Genomic DNA, 25,523 nt, shown 5'->3' on the forward strand with positions numbered 1-25,523 from the left:
TATAAGAGTAACCTATAGTAATAATCCATGATGTTGGGTTATTTTAACTCAACGTTGGGTCAAAAAATGGGTTGTTGGGTCAAAAAATATATGGGTTTTTGGGTGAAATATATCCATATTCTGGGTCAGTTTAACCCAAAAGTTGGGTTTGTCCATATTTGACCCAATGATGGGATATTCAGGTATAATAAATAGTGGACGTTTCATTAAGTCTGTAAGTATGTGACATGTTTCAGCCTGTACCTCACTTTCCCCGCACTCGTACGGAGAGTCGCCGTGAACAGTCGTCTGGTAGCGAGCGTACAGCGCCGCAGACTGCTCGAAGGACGCCAGGAAGTCCGGGTCCTCGAAGCTGACCGGCACTAACTTCACCTTCAGAACGATGGAAGGATAATTAGAGGGAGGAAAGCGAACAATTAAAGAGGACGAATGTAAAGACGTTAAAAAATAATATAGTAGAGTAAGAGAAAAGAGGGATTATAGCAAAAAATGGGGGAGTGGTCAACAACCCTGTTTGTATACCAAATATTTTGGGGTTCATAGGACTCTTTATGGAGTCTTTTGTAATCGAGATTTTTAAAAAGCGAGTATGAAGACATCATGAAAGCGAGAATTAACCCCCCAACCTGCCTCACAAATTTTCATTTTTCACCAATACAATTTCAATTTTTGGAATAAAATGCACGAATACAAAATAAAATGTGAACACAGAACATTAATGCTATGCATGCCAGCTATTTAAAGTTTTAAAATAACTTTTTGTAAATCTTGTTAAGTAAGACAGGTGGTGAGTGTGATGCTTGTGAGGATGAAGAACACTACACGAAGGGAAACGTAGGGACTGAAGGTGAGGCTAGTGCACTAGGGTTGTGAAACTGCGCTAAATGCTAAAAATCACATCCTTAACACTGACACGCACTGGTTTTATCAAGCACTGGTCCCACAACAGATTTAAAACCACTGAGCTCGTCCTATTTTATTAATGTCACTTTAGAGAAGTCTTCACACTTGGCGGCCATGTTTGGAAGGACTTCGGGCAGCTATTTCAGACATCAAAGACCTATCAACTTGAATGGAGGAAGGCAAGATCTTAAAAATCCCTTGGTACAATCAAACCAAAACAACGTATTTTCCACCAACAATTCAACCTGACATCAGGTGGATCATAAAGTCTTCTTAAGCTTGAATTATGCTAAAAACACTTTTTGTTTTTTTTAATAAAGCCGCCATATTAAGCATTGCATTTTCCCTCATTGAAGGAGTAGTTCACTTCAAATTTTGAAGTGAACTACTCCTTTAAAAGTAAAAAAAAACTAAGAATTTTTTTGCCGTTGTTAGCGCCATGCTCTAACCACTGAGCTACAGGAAAGCTAATCCCTGTTATCTTTGATTAAACACAATCTGTCAAAATCTGCATTCTCTGCAAAAAAATACTTATCGATAAAACGGCCTACCTCAAAAACACAAATACACACACAGATACCAACAAACACCTCAAGAACTTATCAACAGAGCAAGAAAACCTCGAAAAAGCCAAAGATGAATGAATGGGAACAGATCATGCATTGTGTAGAGCAGCCCTTCTCAAAGTCTGGACTTTTCGTTCCGTTCCATTCACATTTGGCGTCTTTTCCGCGCACATATTCGTTATTTTAAATGTAGACGCGCGGCAGGCACTCGCAAATAGCTTGCACGTCGCGCACATTTTTCTAGGCGCATCGCCGCCGCATCGAGATGGAAATAGTGTTCGGACTGCCGCACACACCGCGGGTCATTTGAAGAGAGAAAGAGCCGCGGCTCGCGTTTTCCGCGCGGTTTTAGACGCAAAATGTGAATCGGGCCTAAGATGTTCAAAAACAATGTTTTTATTGTGCATTCAAATCAATATCAATGAAACTGCACTTGGGTTCTTTTGATTAAGTAATAATATAAAATACAGCTAACTATCACACACACGATAAAAACACGATAAAAACAAATTAAAACCGAGTTATCCGTTTTTGCAAATAAACCCTTCATATAGAGTCGATTTGTTATTTAAAGTTGTTTTTAATGTTTATTAAAAAAGGCACCGGACCTTTGACGTTGACGAGAATTCAGATTCGGACCTTTGAATGTAAACTTTGAGAACCCCTGGTGTAGAGTATAGAAGACGAATAGTTTTGACACGTCACTCGCTGTCTTGCAAATAAGCCATCATCTCATAAAAGCATTCAGAGTCGTGGTTTAGCAGATAGCATGTGTGTTCAGCTGTGGTGCTCTTATGAGCAGTGCGAGTTTGAGTCCTTACAAATAAACTGTGGCAAAAAAATGAAGCAGAAATGTAAATACTGTGTTGTGGAAAGAAGTGAATTTATAAGAAAAAGTGCATGGACATATAACAAGGAAACCTTACAAACTACCTAACTGATTTTTTTCTGGTTTGGCTTGAGAAAAGTAGAGGTCAAACACCTGCAAACATCTTCATTTGACACAGACACCTGTAGAAACATCACCCACACACTCCAGATGACAGCGTTTTCCTCATTACCTTCAAACTTCTCTCTCACACCCTTTTTAATACTTTATTGACACCGTTTCATCTTCCATTTTCTAATGTTTACTTTTCCAGCCTACTCTCATTTCCCACCCGCCTACTTACGGTTTCCTCGCTTTCGTTCCTCGTGAATAGACAGGCCACCATGATTCATTGCTTCTAGCTTTAAGAGAACATGTTTTGGTTTCTCCGTCACGTCCATTCAGTCCTGCAAGCCCAGACCTCACAATCACCTAGCTGTCATCTCTGTTCTTGGCAAACTTCTTATGTACACAAACCGCTCCAAATCTAAGCTGATGTCACCATAGACAAAAGTGAGAGACCATGTAAAATGTGCTCAATGACTCAGAGACAGCCGTACTACCCATGAGCCCCTTCTGACCTGGCTCTCGGTGGGTTTGTCAGGCGGGTCCTTGTGAATGGCTATCTGGTAGAGTTTGTACACTTGGTAAGACGCATCGAATGAAGCTTTGAACTGTGGACTGGGCGGGTTGGAGCGCACTAGCCTCACCTTCAACATGAGGACGAGGAGACAAGGGTTAAACAGAAAAAGTACAGAGTTCTCAAGAATTTAACAAGAAAAGTTACAAACACAATAGTTGAGGAGAATAGTGTGCGTGGACCATCAGGTGACCCGAAAATGTAAAATCTGTCATCATTTACTCAACCTCATGTCATTCTAAACCTGTATGACAAAAACGCCTCCATGGACACAAAACCAAAGAGACATTTCTCACATCTTCTTTTTGTTTTGAATGATATGAGAGTGTAGAGTACGTTTACACGATAAAAAAGGACGTTTTTACGTACACACGACAGCATTATCAAAACGATCTGCATTTACATAGATACGGGAAAACGAATAAAAGTGCTGTATTATGCATGCCAGGCCAGTGGGTGGCGATGTTGCGCTGTAAATAAACACTACGTGTCTGCACACATACGCTTGTGTTTTTGGAAAACGGCGCCTCAGAGTTTACGCGGAGAAAAACTTTCACTTTGAGACCCGTTTTCAAACGTTTGCGTTTTCAGTCCCCCAAATTGCAGTTGTCGTGTATTTGAACAACCAAAACTCATAAAACTTTTTTTTACACGGTCTCGTGTAAACGGCCTCTAAATGACGACAGATTTTTAAGGAGGTGAACTATGCCTTTAAATAACAAACTGTGTAGGGAAGATTTTTTCCTATTCATTTTTATAATAGCACATGGGTGAATTTCATGAAACATGTCAAAAACACATTGGGGTCACATCTCACCCCGAAGGGTCAAAAGAAGAATATTTGCTGTTAAAATGAAGCCTGTATAAAAAATACCACTGCAAAATGAAAAAAAAACAACGTATTACCACTATTGCAGATTATGGTAGTATCTGCTATACTGCTTTTATGTTAAAAACTGTATTTTTATACAGTAAATTAATTCAATTACAAAAATAAAATAATGGTAATAAAAAGGCAAAAGTTCATAGATTATTTAACAAATTATATTATATAACATAAATACAAAACTAAACATATGTAATGGAGCGCTTGCGCTTTAAAAAAAAAAGCAGGAAGTTTTTGTAAAAGTGATGCTTTCTTATACACAGGCATCCTCTGACCAATGACAATTTTATACAGATGGCTCCAATTGTGCCTTTGCTATTGAATTCACCATAACCAATTCGATCCGTATTCCTGCTCTGATGCATTCAACTAATGCACATCATGTTTCTCTAGTCTGCCCTGATGGTCCAGTCAACATTCTGCTCACACAAAAGCAGGCAGTAAAATAAAACAAAACCATATACAATAAAAGTGTGTTTGCTTGGGTGAGATTCATCATAAAAAATCTTGAACACATGTATTTCATTGATAAAAAGACCTCATGTTCTTCATGTAATCCAGAGTGAGAAGAAAGCGAGTACACATGACTTCCTCCTGTAATGATTGAACACAGACCTGCAGTGATGCGTCTCAACAGTGTCTGCTCACTGTATACTGTTACAAAAGAATCTTCCTGAAGTTTCTACAGTGCTACAGTGGAACTGGCTTTGATTATATCACGTCAGTGACCGCAGTCAAACAAAGGAAACGATGAAAAACTGCAACCACAATGACCATAACTTGCCTCTGATATACATTATGAATAGTAATGTCAAATTTCAATAGACTCCAATGCAAGCAGCGGCTCCTCTTTTCGCACGGAAAGACTTGCTAACAGCAAAACTCCGACATCAGTTTAAAGTCAATTTTGTAGAATCTGATGAGAGATCTGATTGGTAAAACGGAGCTTGAGATAATCTGTGTTTGTTTTAGTTATTTTAAGTTTTACTGTAGTTTCATTCATATTTTAAATTTAGTTTTCAAGTTAATGTTAAATGTGCTTTTGTCATTTTATTTGATCATTTAGGTTTTCTATACAGGGTTTGGTTAGTTTTAATTCAGTTACTTTTCATTTTGCAGTTTAAATTTTTTATATCCAGTTAACAATTTTAGTGCCTCAACTTAAACTTAACATTACAGTGCACAATACATTTCCAATTTGCGTTTAGTTTTTCAAATAACACTAAGGCCTAATATTTTATGTGATTTTAACGATTTAACAGTTTTAGGGGCGGTTTCCCAGACAGGGATGAGATTAAGCCAGGACTAGGCCTTCGTTAAATTAGGACATTTAAGGAGTTTTTACAATCATGCATTTCAAAAAAACATTATTTGTTTGCATTTTGAGACAAAATAATGCCACTGATGTGTTTTAAGATATGTCAGTGCAAGTCATTTTCGGTTTTCAGGTCAACTCCAACATTGATTTTAGTCTTGGGTTAGTCTTAAACTCTGTGTGGGAAACCAGCCCATATTCAACAATAATAATCCTGGTTTACACAAGGGCAGCAGCAAATCAAAATGTCAATCCTCCAAACAACAACATTTAATTGACCGGGGAAGCTGTGTTTAATTACAGGACGTTTCATTGGACAAGGTGCTCTTGGTTTATGAATTTTCTCCCAAAAAAAACACCTGAAGGATTTCACTATTTTTTTACGGTGTTATTTTATGTGGCCCTTACTGAAGCTCTCATGCTAAAGCCGGGCCGAGTTAATGAAGATATCCGTGACTTTCGTTTTAGATAAACACACGTGAAGTCTTTTAATCTGCTGGGTTATTCTCCTGAGATGTGGATCATTTAATAAAGTGTGTGAGAAGCAAGCAAAACAAAGAGAGGGCAACGCTGTCAAAACAGCTCTGAGATTTCAGATGACGGTGGGGGTGAAAGAGATCCCATGAAAAGGGCCTTCAAATCTGTGTCTTTACTGCCCCCTACAGGATGTCTGAAGGATTTTAATGAGCAAATTCTAAAGTCATTTGCATGTAGATAAGTGATATTATTGAGGTGGGACTAAGACGAAAAAATTAATGCTTTTTACTCAGTTCTTCAACAAACACTAAGACTGCCCAGATGTTCCAAAAAATGAACTTTTGTCATTGGTTAACACTGAGGTCGGTATAATAAAAAACTCACTGGACGCGTGTCTCTGCTCACAGTAAGTGTAAACATCTCATTAGTCTGGGTGTCTCCTTCAGGTCCTTCTCCAAGAGCTTAATGACCTCCGAACTGAGACTTCCAGAAATGAGCTACAACACTCACCAGAGATAAAGTGAGGTCTGGAGAGGGAGCGTGCGAGATCCTACTCACGCCGCTCGAAACCCATCCGTTTTCATGACGTGCCGAACAGATAAGTGGTAACAAACAGACTTCAAGGACGTGCTTTAGCAACGGTTTACATTTCAGAGGAAGGGTCTGTCACGCGAAGCCTTTGCAAATTACACCGCTGAGTAAATAACTGCGCAAACTGTTTGTTGAAAGTTCAGAATAAAAAAGGAAGCACTTTTGTGCACGAGAGGTTTTTTAGTCCCGCAAACGCATTTGAACCGCTAACCTCGATGAGAGTGACATTGACTGCTATCCACTTAAGATAATTGAACGAGGTATTGCAGTCAATCAAATCAATTCAGTCTACAAGTTAATCGAGAGGCCAATCGGTCCTGCAGCGTCTCCGGGGACCATCATGTCCACGTCTTTCATACAGATTGCTTAGGAAGCGAAACGCTTGGCCGTTTACTCATGCTGACCTCACCCGAGCAATCGCAGCAAAAGCCAGAGAGGTTTTCTGAACCCGCCTCGGCATGGAATACAAAGATGGTGATGTGTTTTTACCTCGAGCCGGTGGAGAGGGTCAGTGGGTAACGACTCAGAAATAAAGTCCTCTAGTAATTTGGGCTGGTTAGATGTGGACTTCAGCGGCACAGGAGGCACTGAGGTAGACGCTCCTTCTTGCTGCTTCTGCTGATCTTTCTGAAGTCGACGCTCTTTTCTGATGTCCTTGGCTTTTCTACACATTGGTCTGGTGGGATCGGCTCCTTTACCTGAGAACCACAATGACAGAACATGTAAACGTTCACTGAACAATTAAAATGTAAATTCGTTTATTCTCCCTCATGTCGTTCCAAACCTGTAAGACCTTCTTTCTTCTGCAGAACACAAAAAAAGGATATTTTGAAGAATGTTGAGAACCAAAACAAGCATCCGTTATTACAACATCGCATAAAATATAAAGCATGTTGCTCCGAATCACTGGTGTTGTCTGGTTCACAGGAGAAGTTGAATCAATTGCAGGTCACATTTACTTTGCTTCTGACTGGGCGTGACGGTGTGTTTCTGCACGCAGAGATGTCAACATTCGTGTGCTGTTTGGTAACCGCAGGGGTGTGCGATCTTCACAAATGAGCCTCCTAGTTAGCGCTAGTAAACGCATGGTCGGGGCCTCCCGTTTCGATGGAAGTGATCTTCTGCCATCATGACAACAGCGCAGCTGTGAAACAACACGGCCTCTGTTTGTCCGACTCCCGCTGCTTTTGCGAGAAGGCCGCTTGCGGTTTAACTGAAAGTGTGGAGATGGTTGTTTGTGTGCCCTGGAGGAAACTGGAGGAGGTGGTATTCCCAGATTGAGACAGGGGCGGTCAGGACAGGGTTCGGCCAGAGAGATTCATCGCGTCAGTTAGCCTTCCAGGGTTTACTGCAGAAGCTCTGGCAGGCGGCCATCTATTCACCGTTGAGCAAAGACTGAGACAGCGGGATTAAAGAGGGATATATATGGTTAGTTAATGCTTACATTCCCTCTCAAGTCAATGTCCTTGTGGAGTTCTTCATTATTCACTGATAATCCTTTTTCGGATCCTGCGCCCCGCTGCAAGCTGTCTGGGAGTCGACTCAATTAAACCATTTAAAGGGATACTTCACCCAAAAACGTTCTGTATTCATTCACTCACCCTCGGATTGTTCCAAATCTGTATAAATGTCTTTGTTCTGATGAACACAAAGGAAGATATTTGGAAGAATGTCGGTAACCAAACAGATCTCACACCCCATTGACTCCCATAGTATTTATTTTCCCTACTATGGCAGTCTATGGGGGATGAGATCTGTTTGGTTACTGACATTCTTCCAAATATCTTCCTTTGTGTTCGGCAGAATAAATACATTTATACAGATTTGGAACAATCCGAGGGTGAGTGAATGACAGAATGACAGAATTTTCATTTTTGGGTGAAGTATCCCCTTAATGAAAATATAATGCTAAAAAAATACATATAATTACTTATCTACTGTGATTAAAGTGAATAACAAGACAATGTAATGTATCGTATGCATTTAAGGGATGATTTTATCCAAAGACACTTACAGTTTCTTTGAATATATACATTTGATATTTGACAGATGAATTTTGTTATGATATTTTTTCACATGTTTTGACTACACATGACTCAACGTTTTGTTTTTTAGTTATTTTTGCATTTGCTCTAGAAAAATTAAAACTTTGACCCAATAAAACAAAACATTCAAAATGTCTAGTGAGAAAAAAAAAAAAACAGTAAAAATGTAGAACTATTGACTACTTACTACATTTTTTATAGCGATACCTCTGACGTCACACACAATAAACCCACGACCGATTACCTTTCATGACACTTGTAAAATTAAAAGTTGGAGTGAAATGGCCTATTGGTGATATTTTTGGCACATCATTTTTTTTCAACAATATTCTATATTCTGTCATTTTATATCTTCAGCACAATTATGAAAAAAATATTTTATTTATTATAAATAATATTTTAGGAATATTACGTATATCAAATCATTCCTGCAGAATGTCGCCCCAACCTAGCTGGAACACTCTTTAACCAATCAGTATCCAGAACTCAAATATATTGGCTTTATAGACGGTTTCATCTTGACAACATAAGGAAACGTTACTGCGCATGCGCACTTTTGTGACCCTAACTTAACTTCCGGTACACATTCACAAACAATAGAGCGCCTGTAGATTATTTCTGATAACAATCAAAAGAAACCGAGAAGAAGCGTTACTTGACTAAACTTGTCTCTCCAATATTTTTTATTTAGATACCAAGCTCAGCCGCTAGATGTCAGTGTACCATACGCTCTCTTTAAATGCGACCGAACTACAGGACCCATTCAACAAATTGTTTATTTAATAAAATGAACATACAACACAATTCTACAAATCGTTTATTTAATACAATTATTATACAGTAAAATAATAATACAAATGAATATTAACAAATTTGATTAAATATAAATAGTTATATTATTAGACACTAGCCAAACACAAACCGGAAGTTAACTGGGGGTCAGGCTCGCGCAGTCAACAACGCACTACAGCTTTGAGAGCACCATCTTACGGGTCAGCTGAATTTAGTCCTGATAAAGACAACAATCTACACTATTTGTGAAAATGTCTTCTATACTTTGTCAGTATATATCTGCCTCCGTACACTGACTGTACACCGTGTGTCTCTGGACTGATGCCAGCTCCCGGCATCCCATGTCAACAGTTTACACGCCGACATCCTGTTTGAAGCAATAAGGAAAGCGGGGCCATTTCCTGCCTGACGCTGTGCCAGCCACGACCGAGCGTCAGCCTGCCGTCAACCCACACACCCCCGGGGCAGATAGAGAGGAGAGAGAGAACACGGCTGAGCCATTCAAGCCTGTCAAGAACATGTCTGGGTCACCTCAAAATATACATGCACAATGACTCTCATTTATAAAAGTAATGTCGGGTACTTTAGTATTTACTATAGTAAACTTGAGGTTATCTTACTTTTAATCTATACTACGGTATCCTATAGAACCACGCTAAATTCTTAAACTGGACTAAATACTGTATACACTAATATTTCCCAGAGGAAGTATCTAATGATACAGTTTACTACAGTAAACACTAAAGTATACTAGAGTATTTTTTCATGATGATTCAAAAATCATCATTTTTGTATGCAAAATATAATAACGAGGTGAGATATGATTGGTTGGACCCGACGGGTTTCATGACATTGACCCTTGAACAACACCAGAGCTGTTTAAAACTCGACAAACTTTAGATGCTTAACGTTGACAAACTTCAAACAGCCAGCGATAACTATGCTCAAAATCCAGCATTAACCGGATCCACGTTGTTGTTTAAAGCTACAAAGAGCGTCACAAAGCGTAAACACGAACCGGATATCTAACACATCACGCGAACAGACTATTTACGCTCTTTTCAAATAAATCGGACTTTTGCGAGGCTCGCATGAGACCTCTTTCAGCAGAGCCCGCCGCTGTTTCTGTGACTTCCTCGCACAAAGACCCAGAGTCATTGAGACAATTAGCTCTTTCTTAACATTCATTCTTCTCTCTTTTCCTGTTAATACCTCCAGTTGACTTAGCAGAGGGAATGTTTCCGGCCGGGGCTGTAAATACGGAGCGGGGATGATAGAGATGTTGAATGGCTTCCCTCCAAACAAGAGTAAACACGGGAGACAGAAGAGCCAGAGCAGATGCTGAGCCAGATTCAGGACAAAGACGGCCTGCGGTCCGTTTCTCTCTCTGTCTGACCAAGCTCGCACCGGATAGGATCTGGCAACGGGACTGTTCGTGATTTGTACACAAGCAGTCAGTGGCCGGTATCACGAAGCGAGGTTGTAGAGTAGGTTTAGTGTTGACAAGACCAGACAAACCCAACCTGGTTTAGATCAGGTTCAGCTGTTGCACAACGCTTGGTATAAACGTTCTCTGTCAACTCGGGTTTGATCCTGAGTTTGTGAGGCGCGTAAGAAACGACGTTCAAACGTCACGAACGGGCAATTTGGTTGAAATCTTTTGGAAATATAATGTCATATATGTTATTAAAAGATATATTTATATTTAATTTGTCAAAAAAAAAAACGTCAAAATGATTTGCTGCATCCGGGTTACCGTGCGTTATTAGTTTTGAGAGGTTGTCATCAAGGAATAACGAACCTGCAAATGTGGCGACTGGCCAATCAGAATCAAGCATTCCAACGAGCCGTGTAATAAATATGAATTATCAACTCACATCATAATTATATGAATATGCTTTGATTTATACGGAATTACAATATTATCAATAAATATACAGTACAAGTAAACACTTAGCAGCAAAAGATTTTCCCTCATATCACTTCCACTTCTTGGATTTGGAGCGAGATACGAGGAGACATACGTTGCTTTACTCACAGCTGATTGGTCCAGTTTCGGTTTGCGATCTCTAACCCTGAATAAAACCTGCTCCGGAGCAGGTTAGCCGTGTAGCGTAAGTTACCATGGCGCTCAAAACAACTTCACCTTCTTGAACCCGAAAACTCAAGAGTATGCTCAAACTAAACGCCAACTTAAACCGGCTTCGTGATACAGGCCACAGGCCTCACTTGCACAAGTCACGTCATTTACTTCTTATGTTACTGTATGTGAGGTGCTCATGTTCAACCGGCACAAGCTGACCAAACGTGTGTGCATAAAGATATAACCACAGTCAGTTAGTTCACCCAAGAATGAAAATAATTTCAGCATTTATTCAATCTCATGTCTTTGATCACAACATTGAACACCACTGACTTTCATTGCATGAACACAAAACCACTAAGACATTTCTCTAAATATCTTTGTTAGTGTTCCACTGACGAACGAGTCACATACAGGTTTTAAATGACACGAGGGTAAACGTTTCGAAATGTTGACTGGTCTGTACCGGGGACTGTTCTTCAGAAACAGGGAGATAAACTCTGACACATCCGCTCCTGCAGAAGATACACAACAGTTCATAAAAACTCCACAACTGCCTTTGCTCGGACTCGTATATACTGTTACACACCCAACAAACTCTCTAAAGCACATGAAGCTGAAAGTTAAAGGCACATTCCTTCCAACAGAAGTACAAAACACACGCACGAGGGCTGCCCGAGGGGACAGCGTCATCTAGATCTGCTGTGTGCGGGGAGGGCGAGTTAGAGCTGGCACGCTCCTTCATGAGAGGAGACGTATGGAAAGAAGAAGAGTTGGGCGTGGAGAAACCCTTTTATTACCAGGACCAACCTCATTCCCCAGAACGTCAAAAAAAACCAGGTCCTTGAAAATATCACAGTCAATGTGCCAGTCATATTCTTTGCTTCTATGAAAATCACTCCACGATGTTTCTACTGTAGACATGAACGATCCTTAAAAGCCCACAGATGAAGAGAAATTTCATCGGACCGACAGAGAGATCTTTAACACGTTTTTCTGTTTATAAGCTCCTGTGAAATATCAGTCATTTAACTCTGTGTGTGTCAAAGCATAACTGCACACATAAGTCACACGTATGGACGGTCATAAAGCAAGCTGCGATAAATTTGTCACCAGGTGGTTTCCGTTTGGAGATGGAGAGCAAGAAAAAGAAAAAAGAGGGTTCTCCTACTTTTGGGAGCTATTAGAAAACCTTCCTGTTTCCGGAACGTTCTTATGGGGGGTGCTCATTTCAGGGGCTGGTACATGAACTTTTAACTTGTCCATAGCTTAGCTCTGTCTAACAAGTCTAAAGGGAATTATCATACGTTTTGTTTTAAAGCATTTCATGACAGTATTATCATCCCATGACTTTTTCTATTTTAGTTTTGCAGAACTGTGGTGGAAAAGACTTTCCTGCATAGATGATGTCAATGGAAGATCTGACACGCCACATTTATTTCTGGATACATGCTGCCCTCTGCTGTTCAGTTTTGCCGATGGATTCGTCCGACGTTTGTGCTACAGACATGAATGATAGCTTATGTGCTACTTTTTTATGTGGATAAACCAGCAGACTAAAAACACTTAACTTTGATCATTTTGTCTTTATATTTTCACTTTGCTTCTCAAGTAAACATATTTAGATTTAGGAATTTAAAGATATTTGTACTATAAAACAAAACAAAATACTAAGCAAGGCACTTTTCCGCACAGCATCTGTGAAAGCCCGCAAAAAAAAACGCGATTCGTCCTTCAGCTTATTAACACAAAAAGGAAACACATTTAGCACAGAGAAACGACTGCGTCGTAAAGCCAAACTGAGCTTTTATCATGAAGTGATACACAAATAGTGACCTGCATCACGCAATTCTTCCATAGATACCTTATGAAATCCTATTTTCACACAGACCTGGTTTGGGTGTGACATGCGAGGGTTTCTCTTGTGGGGTGGCCGCTGCATCTTCTCTGGGTGTTGAAGGAGCAGTTGATTTGCTGTCTGTGTCAGCACTGGTGGTGATCTCCTCTACATCAGTATGGTCTATTTTCAGAAGGTCTTGAGGAGGTGGTCTTACCCCTTCTTCATGCACAGAGTCCATGGGCTCCCCTAAAAAGTAAACATACAGTAAGTACAACACGACCATCACCAGAGAGACAACGCCTCTTCATCATCAACAGCGCTTTACACAAAACAATTGTATAATAAACATCTGATCTAAAGCACAGATCCTGCACACCTGCCAAAAACGACTGGGTTTTTCCTGCAGCTATAGCCACTGTCCTCTGAAGCATAGAAGAGAGGGGCTTTAGACGGCATTTGAGTTCTTCTAAAACACCTGGGACGGCATATCAAACTAGATCAGACTGGATAAGACAGACTGAGGCTATAACTGTAGAAAACATTCACACAAAGGCTCTGCACTTTGTTCAAACGTACAAAATGTTAAAAATTTGAGGAGACCACGTTTTTTATACATGTATATTTATATATATGAATGAAGAGTTTGGTTCCAAAATGAGATAAATCCATTTTTTTTATTTTTCAAAAATCATGTTTTATTGTGTTAGTTAGCTGTATTTTTTTGTTTATGGCTTATTGGAAAAAAAAAACTAAAGTTTGATTGATATTAATTGGAATTCACAATAAAAAAACATGATTTTGAATTTTTTTGTTAAGAGTTAGTTTAGAGTTATCTCATTTTGGAACCAAACTCTTCATATATATATATATACAGGTGCTGGTCATATAATTAGAATATCATCAAAAAGTTGATTTATTTCACTAATTCTGCTGGTCATCTGCTGGTGTTGGTCCACTGTGTTTTCTGAGGTCCAAGGTCAACGCAGCCGTATACCAGGAAGTTTTAGAGCACTTCATGCTTCCTGCTGCTGACCAACTTTATGGAGATGCAGATTTCATTTTCCAACAGGACTTGGCACCTGCACACAGTGCCAAAGCTACCAGTACCTGGTTTAAGGACCATGGCATCCCTGCTCTTAATTGGCCAGCAAACTCGCCTGACCTTAACCCCATAGAAAATCTATGTGGTATTGTGAAGAGGAAGATGTGATATGCCAGACCCAACAATGCAGAAGAGCTGAAGGCCACTATCAGAGCAACCTGGGCTCTCATAACACCTGAGCAGTGCCACAGACTGATCCACTTCATGCCACGCCGCATTGCTGCAGTAATTCAGGCAAAAGGAGCCCCAACTAAGTATTGAGTGCTGTACATGCTCATACTTTTCATCTTCATACTTTTCAGTTGGCCAAGATTTCTAAAAATCCTTTCTTTGTATTGGTCTTAAGTAATATTCTAATTTTCTGAGATACTGAATTTGGGATTTTCATTAGTTGTCAGTTATAATCATCAAATTAAAAGAAATAAACATTTGAAATATATCAGTCTGTGTGTAATGAATGAATATAATATACAAGTTTCACTTTTTGAATGGAATTAGTGAAATAAATCAACTTTTTGATGATATTCTAATTATATGACCAGCACCTGTATATATATACAGTATATATACACATGGGTCAAAGACGAAAAAGGGTTTAAGCATAAAAACAATAAGTGTAATACTCCTTTAAATTGTTGTATAAAAATTTAAAGGTTTTCCGTTTCATTTAATTGAATTTTTTTGTGAACAAAAAATAAATAATATTGTTTTTCCTGATTTACAGAAGACGCCCACTAAAATGTCATTCAGTGTAACAATCTCGTCAGGCATATTTACAACAAAAATCAATTTATGACATATTAAAAGACTAATTACTTTCACCCCAAATGCTAATTGGTTGTAATTTTACTTTTTTTTTTATTTGCCACTATCCTAGGTTTTGTCCATTTGTCAATAAGAATTTTTACTCATTTAAAGCAAAATAAAATGTAATATGCTCGCTTACTCTTTTATATATTTTAACATGTACAAGTCAGAATAAGCATGTTGTTTGTATTTATAGATATATATTGTGTTACACTAAATGACGATGTTGATTATTTCAACCTAATTTTGACATTTTATTCTCCAAAAACTTAGCTGAAACCATAAAGTAGATGTCTTACTTACATTTAATGTGCTTTCTGTGGACATAAAATCACTATTGTAAATTTATTTTGATGGGGACACCTTAACGTCTTTGACCAATATATATTGAACTCTAGCCCTGCTTGTAAACATAGCTTTGTAGAGTACACTTATTACTCTATTATTAAACTCTATTGGTTTAATAACGAAACGCTCTCATTTGTCAACCATTTTGGATAAAAGCATCTGCTAAATGCATAAATGTGAATGTAAACATCCGTAGCTGTGGGTTAAGCTGCAGGTTGTCCAGTAAGAGACCATCACCTTCATTTTTCCCATCATTTTGTTCTACGGGCATCTCTCCATTGGAGAGGAACTTGTTCATTCTCTTCAAGGTCTTTTTATGAGTTTTTGTAGGATGGAAGTTTGAGGCATGACACCTGTGGAGCAGAAAGTACAGACTATATTATTTATAAAAAAAATATTAAATACATAAATGCATTTGACTCAAAATTCAGTTGCCGTTACTGATATAGATATATATATATATATATATATATATATATACATTTACACAAGTTTCCTTCAAAAATCTTTAATGCATATGATATATTATTTGAACACTTCAATCAAACCTTTAAATAAATCAAGCTGGTTTACCTGATGGTGTACTGAGGGCAGCAGGTTTTATTCATGATCGGCTTGTAAACATATTTTCCACTTCTTAAAAACAAATGAAAAAGATATGATAGTAGTTAATATAATTACAATATAGAAATGACAAATGATTACATTCATGAATCAGTTTTACTCAGACATACGTCACATTAAAGTGTTCGTGTTGACTGTTTCTTTAAGAACTGTGACACCCTCGTGTCTTGTTGCATGTCGTCTGTGAGACAGACAGCTCAGAGAATGTGTCGTCCTCTTTAAGCTCATTACTCCGTCTCCTCTATATATATCAATGTGTTTCAACTGCTATGAAAACCTGTCAGTGTGGTGAACGATCTCAGGTTCAAAGCGTTTCTTTTAAAGCACTTCATTGTAGAGGTAAGATAAGAAAACATGAAAACACATCAGCACCTTCTCCATCCTCTGTCAATGAGATCCTGATAGTCCTGAACCGTCATTGTGTGGGACCACATGCCTACAGAGAAAGAGAAAACTGATTCAAATGAAACGTAATACAGGAACAGACCATTGAACCTCTGACACACTTTACTGGAGAGGAAAATGTTTCCCTTGACGTCATGGAGAATTAGTGTACACTCCCACATAAGAGCACAGACAGTACAGTACAGTTCAGCACATCTGGGCTCAAGCTTTGAGAATCGCCTCAGGGTTTTGGCTGTGAGGTTTAAACACTTCTTGATCCAATCTGAGCTACAATGCATTCACCCTTCAGACAGAAAAAAAGCTGCGAGAGATTTTCAGCTCATGTATAGGTGCATATGTTGAGCCAATGCGAGCTATTCTCATTCTCATTGTAAAAAAAGACAAACATGCAAGTGAAGACATCAGTATGAGGGTATTGGACCGGAAAAATAAAAGCAGTGCAATATTTACAACATTTAAGAATGTGACGATTTTAACACTTTTTGACCTGTGAAAATCACTGAGGACCTCAGTGATAATGTCTTTAAAATGTTTATGTAGATCAATTTTGTTTCAATACGCTGTTGTCAGTTAAAAATAAAAATATCACAAAAAATTACTTTTACTCCAAACGATAGTTAAACTTAAAGTTTTTTTAATGTCAATAACATACATTTTAAGATTTGTTATTAATATAATCAGAATCATATATTGCCCAGATCTGATGCTCATTTTACTTGTATATAGACCAGAGTTACATAAACAAACAAACTAAATTCAGTCGGTCACACACGATATGACGTGTGCCAAAATCCAGCCCCCTCCAGGCAGCATCCATCTGGTCACAACGAGAACAAAGGTGTGGGTTTGATTTTCCATGCACTATCAGCCATTAACCTAACAGATATGAGACACCTGCTGCTCGCAACACAACACAACACAACACAACACAACACTGTCAGAGAATATAACGCACAACAGTGAGAAAATCCACAAGACACCGCATAAAGCGCCAGGCCCGGACCACACCACATAACATTTGTCCCTTCACATAAGATACCTGCCAGTTTTATTCTCACTTCACAATTTCCTAAATAAAATTGTTGCTGGTGTGACAGTTAGTTGCTGATTTGTTGGACAAAACAAGGAAGTAAAAAATAAGCGTAACTAACAAGTTCTCAGACAATCTCTCTTATTCATGAAATGGCGGAGAAAGATTCAGGCTACGTGCCAGGGCAGACAGTGCCATCACTAGGTTAAGCATTAGCCTGGTTTAATGCAATCTATTTGCATAAATGTGATAAAGTGCAATTGTCAAAAGCATGTAACTTTCACCTCTAGATGAAGAGAGCGGTATTCAAATGTGTTTTTGGTTGTGTGTGAAAACAATCAAAGTGAGCTAAAGATGCATTGGTCTGAATCACATACTAATATTTGATCATTCCATCAATCGCTAGTTAAACCTTTAGCTTTGAGCGCTTATGCTACAGTCAACCGTGTCCCAACTCACCTACTTGTTATACTATGCCCTTAAAGTATGTACTGTTTTTGTTATGGAAAAGTATATACATTTTAGTGCGTAGCAAAACTGTATGGACGCAGTCGCCGTGGGACATACTAACGCGAAACGGAAGTGGCTGTTGTTGCCTAGACGACACTGTGATCCTTAACTGTCACGAACATCAAAATACAGCTCTTCCTTGAATTTAAGTATTTATTCATTTATTATTTTGTATGTATGGTTTAATGTATGCTTACATTTATTAATTTAGCGAAGCATCTTTTATTTAATTTGATTAATGCAGTGTAGTGTCACTAAACTCCGCCCTCTCGCGGTGAGTTGTGGGTAATATCAGTCGTTAAGTGTCCATGGATTCACACTTTGAATTTTCACCGGAAACAGTAGAACAACCGGGTACTTTGAGAATACTCATTTCAGCATACTATGATTTGGGACATACTAATTCTATTTTCGAATACTATTTAGTAGGGCTGTCACGATTATTAAATAATCGTCTCATCGCGATTGTTTGACCTCATCGTGATGATTTCGGATCATCGCAATTATCGCACATCTCTATAGAAGACACTAGGGGGAGCTGTAGTGCATCTGCATATTGCATATTTTAGTGTATATATTGTTACTAAAGCATGGTAACACTTGTAAAATGTACCACCACAACACAATCACTTTAAAAAAAAACTAAAACATATACCATAAAAATAACCTGCAGTACAATTTAATATTATTTAAGCAAATCTCAGTGTGAAAACCAGTCTACCAAAATTTCATTAACACACAAGTAAAATTTTACTGTAGTCTTGCAAGTGAGAAAAAAACAGACTAGAAGCTTTTCTATGACTGATAGTATTTTAATGGTGGCTTCAATTCACACCTCTTCAATTTACTTCATTTACAAGTATTTGGTGGTTGTATTATTGACACGTAAAAACCTAAACCTTAAATATATGATGACCCAATTTTTTCTGATGTATTTCCAAGAAAAAAACATAGTCTTGTATTCAGAACAATACAGTCATTCAATCGCTGAATCAAAATTGAATGAGAATTAAATGTCAAAGCTCAAAAACAGACAATTAATCGTCATAATCGCCAAAGCCCTAAAACAGACAATTAATCGCCATAATCGCAATGATTTATTAGACAATTAATCGTCAATCAAATTTCATAATCGTGACAGCCCTACTATTTAGGACGGATAGTATGCGAATTGGTACGCAGCACTGGTCTTCTTGCATTTATGCACAGCACTTCACTCATGTAAGCTGTTATGCAAGATATTATTACAAGTAGTAATATTACAAGGTAATAATCTGATCAGATCATCATATAATGGTTCACCATTTCATAGGGTGTAGTAAACACAATCACATCAAGAGACCAAAAGAAGATTAAAGATGTAGTGATCTGCTAAAAAATAAGCGTGTAAATATCTGGAGGTCCAGACCACCCCGATTGTTCCTCCAGTCTCTCTCCCTTCAGTTCTCCAAATGGATGGTTTGGTTTACACGGCAGAATTAGATCAGAAGCACGCTTCCTTCTTTCAGCCGGATCAGATTATCTCCATCACGTTCATTCATAGACAACATTAACACCTATTTGTATCCAACTGTTACAACATCACAATCCTCATCTACTTATGTCTCCATCTTTACTACTACAAAACATGTTCATGGTAATGTTCTTAACATGCAACACAGTAAATGAAAAAACCTTTCAAACTAATCCAGGGATAGACAAACATAACCAAATCTCTCCTGTTCTCTCACATCAGGAAATAATTTACATAGTATCTGTTCTGTTTTTAAAGATACTGGTCTGGAAAACTGATTCATAAATGACAGGACACGTAAAGTTACAGTATGACTGACAGTTCCACGGGATCCTCACCAGCAGAAATTATGTCTAACAAAACTTGGATGAAAAGACCTTCTTGCTGTTTGCTAAGAAACATATTAACACACGTTAAATAAATAAACAGAGCATAAACAAACAACCGAAGTTAATTCGTTGTTTTGCAGCTAAACATGTTTGCTAACCACACAGCTAGCATTTACCACCCAAGAAAACTACGAGGTATTGCAAATAACCACTTTAAAACAAAATACTATTTAATAACACGAATTAAATATTGAATTGACATCTGTCAGATCTTGTACAGCAGTTTACGAAAGTGGACATAGGAAATGAAAGGTCGTTGTGCACAATGAAAACTGGTCAAAGCCTCTTCCACAAAAGTGACTGTTCTGTCGCGTCACATAATGTTTGACACACGCCACCGGCATTACAGTAAAGTCCACTCACCGTGCGAGAAATTACCCTTTTCGTTTTTACAGTAACCACAGCGATAGCCATCATCTCCCCCGAAATACTCCACTATACTGTACGATCCGCCCGCTGCCATTTCCACATTCACCCGGGTCTGTCAGCTGCGGCCACTGACGAAATAACGAACCCTACTAAAGTGAAGGGGGCCGTCATTAATATTAATGACGCTTTGCGCAGCTCGTCCTGTAGAGTAGGCGTAGCTGACTGGCTGATCAAGATGGCGTCATTAGGCTGGTGCTAATGTTAACCAAAAGACTAATTTAATATATAATAAAAATGTAACACTATATTTAAACTATATATATGTTTAATGTTAACGCACGTCAAAACGACCTAAAAAGAAAACCTAAGCCGTAATCAGATATGGCCGTCATTAAGCCTCTTATCAAGAAACCAAACTTAGACCCCAATGAACTAGGAAACTATAGACCGATTTCAAATCTCCCTTTCCTGTCTAAAATACTAGAAAAAGTAGTGTCCACTCAGTTGTGCTCTTTCTTACAAAATAATGACATACACGAAAAATTCCAGTCAGGCTTTAGACCGCATCATAGTACTGAAACTGCGCTCGTTAAAATTACAAACGACCTGCTTATAGCATCAGATAAAGGTAACATCTCACTCCTAGTCCTGCTCGACCTTAGTGCTGCGTTCGATACTGTAGACCATAAAATACTTCTAGATCGCTTACACAATTATACCGGTATTCAGGGACAGGCACTACAATGGTTCAGATCTTACTTATCAGACAGACATCAATTTGTCCATTTAAATGGGGAATCATCAAATCTAACGCAAGTAAATTATGGATTACCTCAGGGATCGGTTTTAGGACCCTTGCTATTCTCCATATACATGCTGCCCCTTGGAAACATTATTAGAAAACATGGAATTAGCTTCCACTGTTATGCAGATGATACTCAGCTATATATCTCATCAAGACCAGATGATTCCTTCCAACTATCCAAATTGGCAGAGTGCATCGACGATATAAAGCATTGGATGACTTGTAATTTCCTTCTTTTAAATTCTAATAAAACAGAAATATTACTTATCGGACCAAAGACACGTGAGCAGAATATTTCGGATTATGACCTGCAAATTGAAGGCTGCACTGTTACTCCAACAAATACAGTTAAAGACCTTGGCGTTATATTAGACAGCAACCTGTCATTTAAAAATCACATCTCAAATGTCACAAAAACAGCCTTCTTCCACCTTAGAAATGTTGCCAAATTGCGAAATATTTTATGTGTGGCTGACGCAGAGAAGCTTATTCATGCATTTGTGACCTCAAGACTTGACTACTGTAATGCACTGCTTAGTGGTTGTCCTGCAGCATCAATAAACAAACTACAGTTAGTTCAGAATGCAGCTGCCAGAGTTCTAACCAGGTCCAGAAAATACGATCACATAACCCCAATGTTATCAACCCTTCACTGGTTACCCATTAAGTATCGTATTGACTTTAAAGTTCTTTTAATTACTTATAAAGCCTTAAACGGTTTAGCCCCTACCTACATAACAGAGCTTCTACCACACTACAACCCATCACGCTCTCTAAGATCTCAAAACTCCAGACTTTTGATAACACCTAGAATAACTAAATCCACCAAAGGGGGTAGAGCTTTCTCATACGTAGCACCTAAACTCTGGAATAGCCTCCCCGATACTATTCGAGGGTCAGACACACTCTCCCAATTTAAATCTAGATTAAAGACACATCTTTTCAGCCAAGCATTCACTAATACATAGCTAATGAACAGCAGCTACGCTAATTATTCTCTTTCTGTTTCTGCCCTCGCCTCGGGATGCCCATCCCGAGGTAGGGAGAGATTCCGCCAGACCCAGATGAACGTCATATGCCCATCCACAACTAGAGATTACGCCAGCTACATCTGAAAATCCCGTGCCATCCTCCTGCGAGAGCCTGCGGACTGACTGACCATCCAGCTCCATCCAAGGCAATTCCATCACCACCCAAGAAAAAGGCGACCATCTGGCCGGCCCAGCTCAGACAATTCCATCCCCAACCGAGAGCAAAGACGGACTACCTGTCACATAAATGCTAAATTTACAATACTTGGTATTTAATGCTAAACTTACATCACACGACAGCAGTTTGAAGTTATGGCTGCACTCAGTGACTTTGATTGGAGGTAGCTGGGTGGGTGTTGTAGGGAGTGGGGGGGCTTGTTGGTTGTGGTTCGGGGCGTTTCATTTGTTGGGACTGTGTGGGTCTGGTCTGGTTGGTCTTGTTTTGTGGTCGATGTCGGACAACAGAGGAATAAAGTTAATTATGCCATTACTATTTTTCCCTGGTTGTTCCTCTGTTGTCTGTTGTTGATCGCGGAATGGGACCGGGTTGGACCTGCACGGTTTCGGCGGGTGGGGCTTCCTGGGTCGCGGCTCGTGGGCTCTCCCTGTTCTTCGTGGACGTTGCTCGGTGGCTTTGGTCGGGGTCACTGAGTGCAGCTATGACACGTCAGAGGAGATCTGGCCCTCCCGGCTGAGCCTGGTTTCTCCCGAGGTTTTTTTTTCTCCATTATTCAGCATTGGAGTTTGGGTTCCTCGCCACAGCAGAGCAGTGCAGTGTTGGCTTGCTCACCGGGAGACTGCATTTATTTATTTATTTATTCATTTATTTATTAGATATTATTTATTATAATGATCGTGCTTGGTCTATAAACACCATGCACTGTGCTGTGTTTTACCTTTCTGTGTTTTTCTTATTTGCTCCTGTAAAGCTGCTTTGGAACAATGCACATTGTGAAAAGCGCTATATAAATAAAATTGAATTGAATTGAATTGAATATGAAGGAAACCTTCGCCATAGTAGACTACGATAGGCAACACTCTTGACCCGGAAGCACAGGTTCACTTTGTATTTCCAAATGAGAAAAGCTTCCTACTGGAAAAAAAACGAATAAAACATTGACTTTTAAAAGTCGTCGTTATAATCTCTTGATAGTTCTGTGACACCACCGCCTTACATATTAAATATATTTTACTTGCATATTTTTACACAGTGAATTTAGACTATGATGGGAGTATAATGGGAATAATACATCCATGTGTGTTTGATGTAATTAACTACGCTCCCTCTGGCCTCGGGTTTTTATGTTGCATTGCCTTTACAATGTCTATCCGTTGAACCGAGCTGAGGAAAATGGTATTTGATTTTGTCCTGAATCAAATCCATGCACGCTAACTTACCGTATGACGCTTTCCCCCACGCGTTTCCACAGTAGCCACAGCGATGTCCACATTTCACACCTTTGAGCTCTACTATGGAGTACATTTCCTAAAAGATCGGTCTGGCTCGTGTGTATAATTTGTACCATGCAAAATATCACGTTTTAAATACTTCTAGATGTAAAAGTCCCCCATATCGGAAAGCGCTGGCAATGGGGCCGATTATGTCGCGTCCTAAACATTAGAGTTCACGCGGGTTTAGATAAAGTGTGAGTCCTACTTTTGTAAGAATTACTCGTACACCAAAATATTCATAAAATAGAGAAAGCGTCGAGTTTCCAACCATAACGCGACAACTCTAAAATAAAAACACGTGAACGCCAACGATGGCCACTAGAGAGCAGTAGACGATCTCTTGTAAAAATGTATTATTATGAGATAACACTGTTTTAACGAAAGTTAATCGTGTTGACATTTCCAAAATAATTTTGAGTAAAATACTGATATATCACGTGTATATATAATTTGACAAATCAATTAAACGCATTTATTCTCGATTTAATACATGAAATCGATATTTGGGTCCGCATTTCAACAGATCTCTGGAGCTGTGTGAAGTTCCCCACTGCTTCAAACGCCCACTATCATTCCGGTCCCCCAAAAATCCCGAATCACTGGACTTAACGACCTGTTGCTCTCACGTCTGTGGTTATAAAGTCGTTTATAAAGTCGTTTGAGAGACTGGTCCTGGCCTACCTGAAGGACATCACTGGACCCTTGCTGGATCCTCCTCAGTTTGCCTACAGAGCAAACAGGCCTGTTGATGATGCAGTCAACGTGAGGCTGCATTGTGTTCTGCAACACCTTGATAGACCTGGGAATTACGCAAGGATCTTATTTGTGGACTTCAGTTCGGCCATCATACCATCATGCCTGACCACATAGCATCTGGAATCTGTACATTCAATTAAACAATTATATGTTGTTTTTTGTCGGTATTTTTTCACTTTTGTATATAGTGCATTATTGTTATTATATAAGTTTAATTATAATTCATCTCTTTCATCTATGTTTGCACCATGTGTACACTTTCTTCTGCACTAAGCTCCTGTTGCCAAGTCAAATTCCTTGTGTGTAAAAATACTTGGTAATAAATCTCCTTCTGATTCTGATTTGTAACTAGAACCAAAGGTTTTAGCCTGTATTTACTGGTAGCCTATATACAGTATATTATATGTAATATATATATATATATGGGTAACAACGAACAGCCATGTAGCATGGGCTAAAACCGGTTAAAGGTCCAAATGCGACAGAATACTTTGCTCGACTTGTCCTGTGCAAACTGAAAGCGTTACGGAACGTGACTAAAAGAAATCGAAGAGGAGTCGAATGTGTACGAAAATACCCGAAGAAAACCGATCATGGCCGACGCCCCAGCTGGGAAACAGTTCGTGGGTTGCCTATCAACCGCAGTCACACACACACACCGGCCCGACCCATCACATAGCAATGCTAGGACTTGTTTAGTATCAGCTCCAGGCAAGTCACTAACTGGATCATGTACCCTTATATGGATTATTCCTGTTTCTCCCAACACTATTAAACCTTTCTGACGAACTCTAACAAAGTCTGGATCGAAATTCGTAGATTGTTATTGTGGTTCGGGACATTCCAGCAGTAGCTAGCCGAGAGCTACTTCGGCTTTGACCACTGCGGCCAGGTGAGTTATCTTAACTTGTGCCACCTTAACCAACTAGGTTAAGCGCTGACACTGTTGTCTGTTGAATAATATTTTATGTTTTATTTTCGTGTGAGCAAACTTTTGTCAGTGTTTATCGATTTAGCAGAGGTTGATGTTAAAGCACCCGCCGGAGAGGCTAACAGGAGCTCGGCTAAATTAACAGCAGCATTAGCGGTAGCTAACTATGTAAATGTCTAAAACTTTGATCAGTACTTTTAAAATAAACAGTTCACGATTGGTTAAATCCCTGTCGGGAATAAATAAATGTTCGTGAATGATTGAATAGAGTTATATTCTGATCAAGCAATTTGTAACTGGCTAGCATGGTTCGTTTAAATGACATGACGTGTATCGATCAGCGTTGTTTTGTTTAGCAATAATATATATATATGTCTTAAATCGGGTTAATGTCTGGTAAATATACCATGGTGTCACCAGAGAGTTTACGTGGGGTGATATGTGG

The 25,523-nt window shown here is 38.9% G+C and overlaps 2 protein-coding genes across 5 annotated transcripts in view; one reads left to right on the forward strand and one right to left on the reverse strand.

The window, feature by feature from the left end:
- Nucleotides 1–20,235, reverse strand: part of LOC130558799 (arginyl-tRNA--protein transferase 1) — a 33,711-nt gene extending 13,476 nt beyond the window's left edge. The window contains exons 1-8 of one of the 2 annotated variants that reach the window (XM_057341423.1): nucleotides 20,098–20,235; nucleotides 16,260–16,323; nucleotides 15,837–15,899; nucleotides 15,501–15,616; nucleotides 13,383–13,481; nucleotides 13,058–13,252; nucleotides 6,736–6,944; nucleotides 244–372 (exon numbers count right to left, since the gene is read on the reverse strand). In XM_057341423.1, coding sequence (XP_057197406.1) covers nucleotides 244–372; nucleotides 6,736–6,944; nucleotides 13,058–13,252; nucleotides 13,383–13,481; nucleotides 15,501–15,616; nucleotides 15,837–15,899; nucleotides 16,260–16,323; nucleotides 20,098–20,197 — 975 coding nt within the window. In that variant the 5' untranslated portion in view covers nucleotides 20,198–20,235. Of the gene's footprint in view, nucleotides 1–243; nucleotides 373–2,918; nucleotides 3,048–6,735; nucleotides 6,945–13,057; nucleotides 13,253–13,382; nucleotides 13,482–15,500; nucleotides 15,617–15,836; nucleotides 15,900–16,259; nucleotides 16,324–20,097 lie in introns of both variants that reach the window. The other variant, XM_057341422.1, reaches the window with a different exon arrangement.
- A 4,550-nt stretch (nucleotides 20,236–24,785) lies between these two features.
- tmem63ba (transmembrane protein 63Ba) overlaps nucleotides 24,786–25,523 on the forward strand; it is a 30,431-nt gene continuing 29,693 nt past the window's right edge. For all 3 annotated transcript variants that reach the window (XM_057341415.1, XM_057341416.1, XM_057341417.1), the window contains exon 1: nucleotides 24,786–25,039. The gene's annotated coding sequence lies outside the window, so the exon portion shown is untranslated. The remainder of the gene's footprint in view (nucleotides 25,040–25,523) is intronic.

The sequence above is a fragment of the Triplophysa rosa genome, linkage group LG9 (assembly GCF_024868665.1).
Source record: "Triplophysa rosa linkage group LG9, Trosa_1v2, whole genome shotgun sequence".
In the NCBI taxonomy this organism is placed as follows: Eukaryota; Metazoa; Chordata; class Actinopteri; order Cypriniformes; family Nemacheilidae; genus Triplophysa; species Triplophysa rosa.